The sequence below is a fragment of the Vigna umbellata genome, chromosome 1 (genome assembly GCF_029865625.1).
Source record: "Vigna umbellata cultivar VRB3 chromosome 1, Vumbellata_1.0, whole genome shotgun sequence".
Taxonomy (NCBI): Eukaryota; Viridiplantae; Streptophyta; class Magnoliopsida; order Fabales; family Fabaceae; genus Vigna; species Vigna umbellata.
This window is the reverse complement of record NC_142165.1, coordinates 58,978,441-58,993,528: the sequence shown is the minus strand read 5'-3', so window position 1 is coordinate 58,993,528 and position 15,088 is coordinate 58,978,441. Positions and strand designations below refer to the sequence as shown.

Genomic DNA, 15,088 nt, shown 5'->3' with positions numbered 1-15,088 from the left:
CATGGAGAAACTAGATGTACAATGGAATGAGAATATAAACCCTAAAAACCGAAGAGGAGAGCTTCTGCATCCACTTCTGCCTCCAGAGAGTTGGAAAAATCTGAATTCACTTCTGTCAAAAGATACCCCTTCTAGGACGTTCCAGTCCTTATATACAACTGAATTGGATCATGGGCCAACGTCGCCAATGCTCAGCACCCCTACTTAGGGCGCCCAGGCGAGCTTGCGAGAGAAATGGCGCTCAGCGCCCCAGGAAGGGTGCCCAAGCGTGAAACGGTACTTAAAGATTGGCGCTCAGCGTCTCTGAAAGGGCGTCCAGGCGTGGGTGCGAGACCTCCAACACTGAGGATCCAAAAAAGGGCACACAGGCGAGGTTGCGAGACAACCAGCGCTCAGGGCCCCAGAAAAGGGCACCCAAGCGTCCTGCGACCTTTTGCAGTCTTATCTTTTGGTGCGCTTTCTATCCTTTCTGAGTTCCAACTTCTTGACAATTTAACTCCTCTTCCAATTCATCCTAGTTTCCTACAAAATCAAGGGAATTTAGTGATAAAATCCTCAAGTATAACCTCAACTCTCTTATTCACCAAAATAAGCTAAAAGCAAGAGAACTAGAAAGTTTCTAAGTCAAAAAGTGAAATCAACCATTATTATCATTAGTCTTGCCTGCGGAAAAGTGAAACAAAAGCAAAGCTTGGTCAAACCTTTATTTTGCAATAAAATAAACGTATAAGTTTATAATAGCCTCACGCGGGTGTCTCCTTTGTATGCAACTTTCAAAATCTCTCATGCTAGTTTTGCTAGTGTTGCCTTCACTATCTTTTCAAAACCTACTTCATTCACTGCATTGAACAAAAAGTACAATGTTGACCCATCTCTGATACGTGTTCTCTTTAATGTAGTAGTTTGTAATGTCGTTAGATGTTCGTCTTCATTAGGTCCCTCGAATCCATCTTGCACTATATCACAAACGTCTTAGGATTTTAGAAGCACTCTCTTTTTTCCTCTCTTACTCGATACTCAATGAACTATAATACCACTTTGTTGAATATAGAACCGCTGCACACACACAAAAGATATTATCTTTATTGAATAAAGGTCACTACACTCACTTTTGATGTTTATTGTAAAACCGAGGGGGTATTTGTATTCACTATTATTGGCTTTAAATAGCCAAGTGTCGAGTACATAAACCAAAAATAAAACGGAACTAAAATATCAACAACCACTAACTAATCGAGTTGTCACAATACATAAAAAAAATAAAAATGAAACAATTGAAATATCCAGTTAAGTTCTATCAGCAGAATACAAATTCCATTAAACCAAAATATCCTAACCTAACTAGATGAATCTAACAATATGACACTTAAATGAGGCATCAATAAAGCTAAAACAAAATTATAAATTCTAATCCTTTTAATTTTAAATTTATTTAACAAAACTTAACAGAAAATAGAAGAAAAGGCAATTTGCATAAGTTTCAGTCTATTGATTCTCAATGATCACATCATATATATAGTCTGCACAAAAAGAATGGGTGTGACCTAAAACCTTGGAGGATAAAGGCATACTTTGTACTATTTATTGACAACTCATTGTTGCTCTAGAATGTCCACTAAAATAACATAAATGAAATAACAGAAAAGATTCCTCTATTGTGTTGTCATTCTGTTATGCTAATTACGTGGTGTTTAAACTAGAATTATAAGGCTCTTCTATTAGGCCCCCACAAGCTGGAGGTGCAAAAATGTTTTGTAATTGCAGCTTGGATAAATTCAACTTAAAGGAATGTGGAGGTAAGGCTTTTGTGAAGATGTCCGCGAGTTGAATAGCAGAAGGAAGAAGAAGTAGTGTCATCAAGCCTTCTTGGGATTTCTCACGCACAATGTAACAATCTATATCTAGATGTTTCGTTCTTTCGTACAACACTGGATTTGCAACAATGTGAAGGGCACTATTATTGTCACAATAAAGTACAGAAATCTAAGAAAGGGAAATATGGAGATCTCTGAGCAAATAAATGATCCATTGTAACTCGTAAGTAGTTGAAGCAATGGATCTATATTCATCCTCAGAGGATGATCGGGACACAGTGGTTTGTTTCTTTATTTTCCATGAGTAAAAAGAACTTCCAATAAAAAAAACAATAACCTGTGATGGGACGTCTTGAATGCACACATGTGGCCCAATCAGCATCGCTAAAGCCAGAAACTTGAGTAGGACAGATTCTGGGGAAGAAGATGTGCCCGGGCAACCTTTAATGAAGAACACGCATAACTACATCATGATGAGTTTTGGTTGGCTTTGACATGAATTGGCTCAGATGTTGTGTTACAAAAGTAATATCAGGGCGAGTAGTCGTCAAATACACCAATCTGCCAACAAGGCGCCTATATGGCAATGGATCATCAAGATAGCCAGAAGAATCATTGTGAAGCCTAAGAGTATTGTCCATTGGAGTGGAGGAGGGTTTGCATTCAAGAATTCCTGAATCTATAAGCAAGTATAAGCAGTACTTGCATTGACAAAGTGAAATCCCCTTTGAAGAGTGAGTCACTTCAATTCCTAGGAAATACTTTAGCTTTCCTAAATCCTTGATATGAAAATTGTTGTGAAGAATATGCTTAATGTGGTTGATTTCTTGAACAGAGTTATCGGTTAGCACAATATCATCCACATATATTATCAAAGTAGTGAAATTTAAACCATGCCTTCTGGTGAAGAGAATATGGTCAACATGAGCTTTTTTATAACCACATGTTAACAACAAATTAGATAACTTTTCGTACCATTTCCTGCTTGATTACTTTAGCCCATAGAGGAATTTGCGCAATTTACAGCTTTGACCAGAATGGTATCCTGATAATCTCGGTACATCTCCATGTAGACATCCTCCACAAGGTCTCCATGGAGAAAAGCATTACTGACATCTAATTGTTGGATGTGCCAGTGGTTGATAGAAGCTAAGGCAAGGACTATATGAACATTGGTCATTTTGACGACTGGGGAGAATGTTTCGAAATAGTCGATGCCTTCAATTTGTGAATACCCCTTTGCTACCAATCGCGCTTTGTAGCGCTCTATGCTTCCATCGGGCAACCTCTTGATTTTGTATACCCACTTGCAACCTATGGGTTGAACATATGAGGAGTCTCAACCACATCCCAAGTGTGATTCAACTCGAGGGTTTTGATCTCACATTGCATGGCGTCATGCAAACACTGGTGCTTCACTACTTCGTAGAAACTAACGGGCTCACGCTCAGAATATATGGCCAGGAGAAGACGATGATGGGCAGGGGAGACATTTGTGTATGAGAGAAAGCTTTGAATCAAATGTGAGCACCTTGTGGATGATTGTGCGGACTTAAGGGAAGGAAGCTTGTATTGATATTCAGAAAGGTATGGAGGAGGGTGGGTGTCGCATTCTGAACGGCGCGGTGGTGGCACAAAAATTGGGGATGGTGTGTGGCGGGTTTGAATTTATGGTGAACTAGAGTTAGGGTTGGAGGTCGTGGTTTCAGGGAAAAGGGAGAAGCTTCATTCTAGTGAAGGTGAAGGCGTGTTTGGGTTGGTGCTTTGAGGTTCTGAGGCCTTTCTGGGTGGTGTGAATGGTGAATCTGGATTTGGTTCTATGGTTAGGGTATGTTGGGTTATGGGTGTAGAGAGTGATGGAGGTGTGTGGAAAGGGAAAATTGTTTCATGGACGACAACATTTCTAGACATGAATGTTTTTCTTGTACTAATGTCTAGCATAACATATCCTTTTGTGTCGTTTCGAAAACCCAAAAAAACACATTTTCTAGATCGAGGTTCAAATTTATGAAATTGATTGTGAGTAGATGCATAACATAAACAACCAAAGATTTTGAATATGTGTTTTCACTTCACTTTTTGATTTTAACAAAACAACCCATGTGTATTTACTAAAGTCATCAAGTATAGAAAATATTTGTGCCCATGAATAGATGTTTTGGAAAAGGGGCCCCAAATATCCATGTTAATCAAATCAAAAATCTTAGAACCTCTACTAGAGCGAGGAGAATAAGGCAACTTCTTTTGTTTAGCTAAATGACAAATGTCACAAATTTCATGAGAACCCTTTAAAATAAAAGGAAATTATTGATTCAAGACATTAAGACGGCTACTAGATAAATATCCTAATCTAAAGTGCCAAAGGTTAGAGTTATCGATGGTGGTGGCAGTAGCATTATTGGTAGATGGACTCCTTTCCTTTTCGATTGTCAAATGAAAAAGTCCTTCCTTTAAGTTAGTCGAACCAATCATCCTCAATGTGTTCATGTCTTGTATTTAACAAAGGATATTAGAGAACTCATTTGAAAAAATTATACGGCAAGGAGCAGTAGTTAATAATTTAGGAAGAGATAATAAATTAAAAGTAAAGTTTAGCACAAAAAGAATGCCATGGATAATGAAATCCAGAGAGAATTGTATGCTTCCAGATATATGTGCCCGAATAGTAGACCCATTTGGTAAATTGATGTTTAATGGCTTGTTTTCAGAATATTTAAAAAAATGATCTAATGAAGTTGTTATGTGATCAGTGGCTCCGAAATCAATTACCCATGGTGTAGTGTGAAAAACTATTAAGTGTGTGCGTCGTGTTAATGGAAAAAATAAACCTATTGCCAAGACCAGAGTTGTGAGATTGGTTTGGGTTTGAGTGAGAAAGATTGGGCCTTGAAGGGATTTCTGAGTTTCCCCCACTAGATCTGGAAGCTTTGTTAGAAGACTCATTAGTTGTTGGAATTGGGCCATAATAATGTGAAGACCTTGGCCTAGAGTTGAAGTTTCTTTCCTTTCTCCTTCATGAGTTAGGGCCTATACAACATCTGAAGAGGAAGAGGCAGTAACATTATTCACGGTGCCTCTAGCGGTTGTGCCACCGCCACTAAAGGTGTTCTTGTTGAAAGGGCGTGGCCTTCTTGGATATTTGGGATGTCCAGGAGGATAGCCAAACTTGGTATAACACACATCGTTGCTATGTCCAACACGATCGCAATGGATGCACTTTGTTGGAGTGATGCTGTTTTTTTCGAATCACAAATCAATAGTGTGTCCGAGGCGGCCACATAATTCACATTTGCGAGTTTGTTTTGTCCCCCTGTGGATGGCCTCGACCATTACCAGAGACAACATTGATGAAGGGATTGGTTTCCATGGAAGAAGAAGATGAGTTATGTTGCCAGCACTCATGTTGGATTATCATGGAGAAAACTCGATCTGTAGAGGGAAGAAGGTCAAGTAATAAGATTTGTGAGCGAACTATGGCAAAGCGGTCATCAAGTCCTTTTAGAAAACGGATGATGAAATTCTATGAATGGTAGGTGCGAGCAGAGCAAGAACAAGGAGTTAGAGTTCGGTAGTTGTCCAACTCTTGCCAAAGTGATTTAAGATGGGTGTACAAGTCGGTGACGGAGAACGCACCTTGTTTGAGAGAATAGATTTCTTCCTGTAACTCAGCAACACGAAGCAAATCTCCTTGAGAAAAACGTTCGCGAAGGTCAGTCTAGACATTAGTGGCTCGCTCAAGAAACACAACACTTTGAGGAATTGAAGGACAAAGGGAATTGAGAATCCATGAACAGAGTGTTACATCTTTCCCCAAGAGGGGTACAAGGGATCAGTGGTTTCTGGGATGGGGATGGCGCCATTGAGAAAGCCCGTCTTGTTTTTAGAAATAAGGGCCATTCAGAAGAAACAGGACCATGACTGGAAAATGTTGGCAGAGAGAGGTGGAGAAACCACAACAGATGAAGGGCTCTCACTTGAGTGTATGTAGAAGAGGCTTGAAGGATTTCTGTTAGGATCAACAAAGGGAGGAGGAGGTGGAATGTCTTCATCCTCATTTCTAGAGGAGCCTGAATCGGCCATGAGAGAGGTAAGCTAGAAAAAGTTTTAACCTTTAGAGGGCTCTTGATACCATAACAGAAAATAGAAGAAAAGGCAATTTGCATAAATTTCAGTCTATTGATTCTCAATTATTACAGCATATATATAGTTTGTACAAAAAGAATAGGTGTGACCTAAAACCTTGGAGGATAAAGGCATATTTTGTACTATCTATTGACAGCTCATTATTACTTTAGAATGTTCACTAAAATAACAGAAATGAAATAATAAAAAAGATTCTTCTGTTGTGCTGCCATTATGTTATGCTAATTATGTGGTGTTTAAACCTGAATTATAAGGCTCTTCTATTAAAACTCTCAAACTAATCTTGCTTTGTCTTTTTTGGAATCCTAATACTCATCAATCCAAAAATAACAATCGATTTTCAAATTGGTGGTCGTTCTTCTTCACGCAACAATCCTCGTTAGAACTCTTACAATAAGAGGTCTTATGGTTTCAAGACCAACACTAAAGGTTTCTGGTCTTTATCTTCCAGTTCCAACTATCTATACTGACAATCTGGGTGTTGTCCTCCTTGCTGCTAATCCTGTAATGCACACTTGCTTATTTCGAGCTTGATCTACATTTCGTGAGCGATAGAGTTCAACAAAACTCCTTCATCTTCTTTCAACTCTTTTTCAAGTTGCTGACTTGCTCACAAAACCTATTTTCGGTGCCTCCTTTCTTAAGTTCAGAGACAAACTTATGGTTATAAAATTGTACTATATGGTGTGGACGATCGGTACCAGGCATTGTGGACGATCTATCGAAGGCGACCAACACAACAAGAAATAACCGATCGGTAGGCAGTTAATCGCATTAATATGCAATAAAGGTAAGTAATTCCTATATCGCGCGAAGGACATTTATAACTAATTAATGAGTAGTATCAAGCACATTATGCTGAATATAAGGAGGTTAGCGAATGATTAGGCACATGTGTGGCATTAAAGGGCATTTAATGACACCCAATGGGTCGGATAATTACAAAGCCTATAAATACAACACTGATAACCAGGTACATTTGATTTTTCTGAGATTATTGAAGACCTTGGAGGACACCCCACTAACTTGAGCGTCAGAGTGTTTTCTTGCAGGTCACACCCTGTTGAACCGATCGGAGGAGGAGATTCGAACCCTTAACCGTACACCGGAAGAGAGGAGACACGTGGAGCAAAGACCTCGGGCCCGCATTAAACATAAACATTTCACACCCTGTTGAACCGATCGGAGGAGGAGATTCGAACCCTTAACCGTACATCAAAAGAGAGGAGACACGTGAAGCAGAGACACGTGAAGCAAAGACCTCGGACCCGCATTAAACATAAACAAAAACCAAGCCCAGCATAAGTTTGAGTTTGTGGGGGAATGTTAGGTAAACCCTTCCCATGCACTCCCATACAAAATATTCTAGCTGTATATTTTTTTTGTTTACCACTTTCTTTATATAAAACTTAGTCATGTGCTTCTTCAATAATAAAATACAAAAATCTTTCTTCCATGTTGCTTCTCTAATAACCTCACCGTAACAAACATTACAATGATTAATTTTTCATGTTTTTATTAAATCTTTTTCACATTCTTGTAACGTTTTATTCTATTACATGATCATAAGAAACCTTTAAACTTTCTTATTTTTCAATTGTTATTTTTTTTTAAACGTTTAACTTAATCATGTTTTAGTCTCCACTGTTTTAAAACTCATTTTTTTTAACTGTTTGCATATTTATTGTTGTTTCGATATTTAAGTTGATATAATGTTCCTTGTTTGAATCATATTGCATTCTGAAATTGAAAACAAAAGATGTCTATTCATTAAAATGTCCCATGAAAATATTTAATTCCATATCATGTTAATAAATAATTTTTTATTTTTTAGAATAATATTGACAATTTTTTTTTAAGAATTTTGTATTAAGATTTTTGAAACATGTCTACAACTTCAACATTTTAAATTTACATCTTAGTGTTTGTTGCAACTTCTAAGCACCTAAAATTGGTGGAGTCTATTATGTCCCTTATTAAATTCAATGATTTAAAATTCATAATCAATCATCCAACGAGCTAAGCTTAAAATTTTAATCCAACCTGATATAAAGTGGGTTGGATTGGACAAGCTTTTCATCTTAAAAACAACTCGTTATACATCGTGTTATAACTTTTTGAATATATGCTATTAAAAATAAATATAAAGAATTTGATAATTATATTTATGTGCTACAAAACACTTCAATTAAATTAAATATACTGTCATGAATAAATAAAGTTATGTGATACCAAAGAATAAATAATTATCACAAATTAATAAAACCCAGCTTTATAGAAAAATTAACTTATTTTTTGATTTCAATTGTTTCTATAGTGAAAAAAATAAGTATAGGAATAATCTCTTTTGTGAAAAAATTACATATAAAAATCGTATTTATAATAAAAGTAATATAAACTAAACCCAAATTAGAAATAATGATAGAACAAAATAATGACAGATAAACAGAAGATAAAATATAAATGTTTAATACATCTAACAGTTTCACTTTTCAATAGATTTTAGCTTTTAACTTACTGTTCTGTTTTCTTTTGACAGGATTGAATCAATTTAATAACATCGCCTCAATCGAATTGAATCAGCTTAATAACATTGCCTCAATCAACCAATATTATATTCAAAATATAAATATTCTATATCTAATTTAGAAGTTCACGTAGAAAATATAAAGTCTAATGATGCATTGCCTATGAACGGCAAGACTTTATTTTTGTGATAATTGATTTAAAAACAATATTTATTAGCATAATCTTCAATTGTTACCTTCACAATGCATAAAAAGCAAAGTATTTATCTTGAAACTCATGAATGATTGAAATAAAGCCCATGATGCTACAAAGATTCAAAGCAATCAGCAAGTATCTTAGATACAAGCCTGATGAAAAATATCTTTACTCAAACAATATGGAAGAATGGTGAAGAATTGCTCATTTGGCATTTTATCCTTCTGTATACCTCCAAACTAAAGACTTCCAGCTACATTCAAAAACTTCTACTCATTAAAACAGACTTATAGCTAACTGTCAAGTCACAATTAGCACAAACTGAACTACAGGCCTACGGCTTTTATATGAGATGGGCTCAATCAGAACAAACAGCCTCAGTGATCTAGAGAGAACAAAATTTCAAAAAACTTAAACCCGTGTTCCTCATAAAGTGTAGATAGATAAGTGAAGCTGGGCAATCAGGGCCTGAAAGCAGAGAATGCCACCACAGAGTTGTGTCCACCAAATCCAAATGAATTTGAAATAGCTGAAATACAAAAAGAATCAATCATGCTGTTCCAATTATAGCGGACTGTGGAGGAATTGGCTATTGAATTATTTAAAATCTTACCAACATTGACTTCATGCTGCTGCTTGACATTTGCCACTGTATCAAAATCGACTGCGGGTTCTGGGTTCTGCACTCAAGACCAAAGACACATTGTAACTCAAAAATTGAAACAATGCAGCAAGAAAATAAAAACGAATGACACTGTGAATGGGATAATGCAAGGACATCATAATATTTTCATAACTGCTTGCTTGTGCGGGGTAATCATAACGACTAAAAACACAAGTGCGCAACTATTTCTGCCCCAACACACCAGTCACGCGGCAACATAAAACAATACTTCCCGACTTTTTAAAACTAGGATGATTGATGATAATTATATTAATACTAACATAATCTTAACTGGAATCTGGTTCAGATAATCCGTGGAACTCAAACTAACCATCCCTATATTACCAGTGAAATAATTCACACATCTTCATAATAAGTTGATGACATGCAAATTCCTAGGTACTTTTTTCAATTATTTTCAGAAACAACTTTGCCATACCAATAAATAGATCCCACATGGCTAAAAAAAGGATCAAAAAACACGACAAATAACAATTTATAATAACAAAAGTTCTTGCAGTCAATCAAATTAATCTTAACCCTAAAAAGAATTAAGTAAACGTACAAATTGATTGATTGTTGGATGCAGCCATCCTGTTGTTATGGCTTTAACAGTGGCAATGGCTTCCAACCCCCCAGCTGCACCAAGGCAGTGTCCTATCATAGACTGATACAAAATGAAGAACACATACGTCAGTTCTCCGACAACGAAACAATCCAATATAACATTCTGTAATATAGAAGAAAACAGAAAGCTGTCACCCGCATAATAAAGCGACTAGCGTGATAGTACCTTGGTGGCATTAATTTTGATGCCGGAAGTGTCCTTGAAAACCTTCTTAATAGCATTAATCTCTGCCAAGTCGCCAGCAAGAGTGGAAGTTGCATGTGCGTTTATGTAGTTGACCTGAAGAGAAGCAATTACCACACTTTCACTTTGCAAATTTATGGTATGACTGAATCAGAAAAAACATACAAATAACAGACATTAAGACTAACTTCTAAAACTGACAGAAAAACGATGGCATTACAAAATTCGTTTTAATCAGAAAAAACATATAAATAACAGACATTAAGACTAACTTCTAGAACTGACAGAAAAACGATGGCATTACAAAATGCGTTTTAGCTCCATTGGTAGCTTAAGCCCCTCTCTCTTGGAAAATTGAGGCAGTAACTGTGTATTAAAGGATTATTTGTGTAAGTTGCAACTGCTCAGGGCCTTACTTTCAGATACATACTTTGATTTATGTTCTAATAGTTGTGTTTCTCAGACATTCGAACTTGGTATAACTCTAAGAGACACTGAACCAAATCTCAGAAAAAAATTAAGTGCTGCGGTGAACCATAATTAAACATACTGTATATTAATCATTTTATCATTTTGCTACTAAAATCAGTGTAATTCTGTAATATCAGAATCATACCCATGATTACAAGAAAAAAAGATGAATAAAAATTGCAAAATGGAAGACAGCACCAAAAAGAGGTGTTGCAAATTCGCAAGTTAGCCCATTTGAACTCTTAGAAAAACATGTTGAATAACATGCAAAATCATCTTTTATTATATTTGTACATTACTTAAACTCACAAGTTTGAGGCCAGGCCATCAACTTCAGCAAAAGTCTCAAATTCTCCACTTAATATATATATACACACACACACACACATATAACTGTTTTCTCTACTGTGTTATATAGCAAGTGTGTCATATTGGTACGTTTAGGGATAGATACAAGGGCATTGAGAAACAACCCTGCTTAGTGTTCCTGCTGCATTTGCATTATTGGTGCAGGTACAAGGTCCAACAACCTAATAGGTTACCTCTGTAAAACATGACCAACCCCACAATCTGCAACAGGCCTATGACGATCACAACCCCCAGCAAAGATCGTACCCCAACATTGGTGCATTGTAGTTGAACTTAACCTAATTGAAAGTTTAAAATTAGGTCATACGGAAATTGTGGTGGTGTACGTTCTCTCATTCCCTATAGTGCTGACTTGCGTTGTGCCTCCCTTCACTAGCTTGGTGGAACTGTGCAAAGTTTGATTAACTCTGAATGTTTGAGTATCCACTTGATTATCCCGTGTGTCTAAGCTGAAATTGTTTACAACTGGGTTCTTTCTGAATTTCAAACTAGTTTTACCTCGCCATATTTTAATGTCGTTGTTTATGAACAATTTTCACTTGTGCTAACATAAATACTTTGATATTTTGGTTCTTTTTATTTAATTGAGTGCTGGATATTCATTATCTGAAAAAAAAAAGGTCTATGCACTGACAAAGTAAAAATGTTTTATACGTCATCTAATGACAAACCACCAAGTATGATAAGTTTGCTGATTTTACAATAATTACCTTTAAAGTCATACCAACGCTCATTTTTTTTAATGACATAAAACTATTTTATAATGTCAAAAAATGAATATTAAACTCTTATTATTTTATAACATAATATTATTATTTTATTTGTATGCTAAATTGAAGTTTTTTTATACAATTTTTGCATTTAGAAAACTCTTCGTAGTTTATGAATTGAATCTAGAAGTTGTGTTTTTGGAGCCTCCACAAGCTTCCAAACTCTTGAGTTTAACAACCTTGCTCATGTGTTATAGATTCTCTGCCTCCGCTCCCTTTATTCTTGTGGTAAACTTGTGTTATACGGGTATCCATGCAGTTTTACCTTGTCCTAGAGGAATGTAAAGAAGATTCTGCCATTTCCTAAGAACATATTGCATCTAGGGTAATCGTAATATTGAAGACCATCTTTTGTTGAGCTTAGTGGTTTCCTTCATCCTGTTGATTCCTATGTAGTGGCTGACTAATTGCAGAAGCAGAAAATAATTTCTTTGTTGAAATACGTAATACAGGTTATCCTCCTATGTCTGAAACTTTCAGCTTACAAGGTACTAGTAGAGTTGGGAAAACGGAATCCATATTTTAATAAAAAAGAAACCATCATTTAGGTCATTGATGGCTGAAATTGGTTCCCGTTGACCCCTCCTCCTTTGCTTCTTTCACCTTCCAACCCTTATCCCGAGATCCTTCTCAAAGGAGTGACAACAACAGTTAATTATTGACTTCTACATATCCAGAGCTTCGACTGCCCTTATGCACATTACTCTTCCCAACTCCCAGAATAGGAGGCTCATATGGCAGTTGATAGAAACTGGGCCAGACTACATAAAATACACCCAAAAAGGTACTGTATGCTATAGGTCTCTGCAACATCAGCTACAACACCCCAAATGCACGAGAAAAAATTGAGCAGAAACTATAAAATGGAAAACATTCGGCCCTGAGACAATTGGGAGGCCATGCAACTCCCGTTAATGGTTGAATAGGAAGATAAATATTTTATAAGCATAATGAGCATCCTGTTTTATCTAATAGGGTATTAGTAATTGTTTAACCTCTCTGCCATCATTTAGCCAAACCTCAATGCTAGAAAACAAAATCTTGGGGGCCCTACTACAAATAATATTGCATAGCAGCATAAGAAATGTTTATCATTTGTATATATATGCTATGTCATCCCCTACCATACTACAAAGATATTGATAACACATGGAATATGCACGCAAGATAACAGAAAGGTAAAGTTAACTAGGAAGAATTCTTGAAGACAAATACCATAATAAAAACTGCAGAAGGGAAACCTCCTATCCTTTTGAAGGAAAAAAAGAAAAAAATTAGCTCCAAAAAGAAGAGCAGCACAAGGAGAAAAATATTACCTCCTCAGGTGACACACCAGCATCTTCAAGGCTGCTCTGAATGCATGAAGACACACCAAGTCCATCAGACCTTGGATCTGTCATATGATAAGCATCACAGTTAACAGCACCTCCCAAGTATTCAGCAATTATAGGAGCGCCTCGCTTCATGGCATGTTCCAAGCTCTCCATCACCTATCAATTCATAGTACACCTTATAAGATTTAACAATTAGCCTCCATAGAACAAAAACCCATACAAGATAGCAATTTCCTCCAACATTCACAGGGAAAGGAGATTACATGGGATAATAGGGAATAAGCACACTTAAAAAGGTAGTGTTACTTTCTAAGTAGTTTACCACTCTAATAAATTCATAAAGATCCTACAGTTGTACTTACAAAGTCCTTACTCAGAAAAACATCTCCGTAAGTACTTAAATGATTACATCATGAGAAAATGACAAATTAAAATGAAATGAGCTACTATAAGGTCAAATGCTGAATTCATTTCCCCTTTTGTTTTTCTTCTTTAGAAGGGTTAATGGAAAAGTTCATTGAAAAGGGACCTAAGAAACACAAAAGATGAACGCAAGCTTACCAAAACTCCAGCCCCTTCACCCATAACAAAGCCATCACGCCCCTGATCCCACGGCCTTGAAGCAGTTTTGGGGTCATCATTCCTCTGGGAAAGCGCTCTGCAAGCGACGAAACCTCCTAACCCAATGGGAATGATGGCAGCCTCAGTTCCACCCGCTATCATCAAATCAGCCTCCCCTCTCCGTATATGGTTCGCCGCAGCATAAAAGCAATAATTGGAGGTAGCACAAGCAGTGGAAATAGAATAGTTAGGACCCATGAACCCGAGGTCAATCCCAAGCAAAGCCGAACCCATGTTAGTAATGGCATACGGAATGAAAAACGGCGTTATCTTCCGGTGCCCTTTCTCAATCAGAGCCTGAACACCGTCGGAAAACACCGTTAGGCCTCCCATTCCGGATCCCACTAGAACACCCGCACGCTCCTTATCAAGCTACACAGAATCAGAAATCAGAAATTCAAGTTAAATAGGGTTTCCATAAGAAAAATGAAGAACCAGAAAATCAGATATTCAAGTTAAACAAGGTTCCAATAAGATTCTAGTGGAAGTAGTTTCCCATAACGTGGCAAATTACTATTTGGATAAGTGTTTACATTTAGTATCCTGAACAGGATTTTGTCAAACAAAATTGTCTTCGGAAAGAAAAAACCGAGAAATGCGAAAAAAGAATAGATCTGAGAGAAGGAGAGACCTTGGTGAGGTTATCCGCGGCGAGGTCGGCGCTTTCGAGGGCCTTCTTGCCGGCGACAATGCAGTAGCGGAGACAGTCGTCGAGGCGGCGGTCGTTCTTGCCGTCGATGTAGCCCTCGGCAGAGAAGCCGCGGATCTGGCCGCCGAAGCGGGTGGGAAACTTGGACGCGTCGAAGCGATCGATGGCGGTGATGCCACTCTCTCCGGTAAGGAGCTTCTCGTAATAACCCTCGACGTCGTTGCCGAACACGGACGCGAGGCCCATTCCGGTGATCACCACGCGCTTCTTGGGGTCCTTCTGGCGCTGCGGGGCAGAGACCTTGGGCGCCGCCGTGGCGGAGACGAAGAAGACGCGCTTGGAGGCGGCAGCTCTTCTGTTGGCAGCATTGTTGGGAGCGCGAAGCGGGTCCAAGGGAGAAGTGCGGAGGGTGAGCGAGTTTAGCGCTTGCATGATGGCGGAGAATGCGATGCAGTGAACACAAAACAACTCTCTACTCTGTACTCTGTGCTCTGTGCTCTGTGGCAACTACACAATCAAACTAACAAGTGGTCTTATTTATTTTCAGCTCATTTTTTACTTTTGTATGTTTTTTTTATAACTGAATTTTTTTTTTCAATGAGATCAAAATTATAACTGCATTTTTTTATTTCAATGAGATCAAAATTTTCTTAATAATCATAATAGTATGTGAGAATACTTTATACTCTCACTTTCAATAACAATTCATAGGTCATTA

General features: G+C 37.4%; 1 protein-coding gene across 1 annotated transcript; it reads right to left on the bottom strand.

Moving 5' to 3' along the window:
* Positions 1 to 8,767: 8,767 nt before the first annotated feature.
* On the bottom strand, positions 8,768 to 14,887 carry KASI (3-ketoacyl-acyl carrier protein synthase I). Its single transcript, XM_088103924.1, has 7 exons — positions 14,353 to 14,887; positions 13,662 to 14,093; positions 13,083 to 13,256; positions 10,139 to 10,252; positions 9,911 to 10,012; positions 9,295 to 9,361; positions 8,768 to 9,210 (listed from the first exon to the last, which is right to left on the bottom strand). The coding sequence occupies exons 1-7, from the start codon at positions 14,800 to 14,802 to the stop codon at positions 9,143 to 9,145; spliced, it is 1,407 nt and encodes a 468-aa protein (XP_087960050.1). The 5' UTR covers positions 14,803 to 14,887; the 3' UTR covers positions 8,768 to 9,142.
* Positions 14,888 to 15,088: the final 201 nt, after the last annotated feature.

Excerpts from the sequence above, each read along its gene's own strand:
- KASI (XM_088103924.1), bottom strand. The coding sequence starts at position 14,802 with ATGCAAGCGCTAAACTCGCTCACCCTCCGCACTTCTCCCTTGGACCCG. Across the intron at positions 13,257-13,661 it reads GTGAAGGGGCTGGAGTTTTG|GTGATGGAGAGCTTGGAACA; the intron begins GTAAGCTTGCGT and ends ATGAATTGATAG. Across the intron at positions 9,362-9,910 it reads ATCCAACAATCAATCAATTT|AACCCAGAACCCGCAGTCGA; the intron begins GTACGTTTACTT and ends TCTTGAGTGCAG.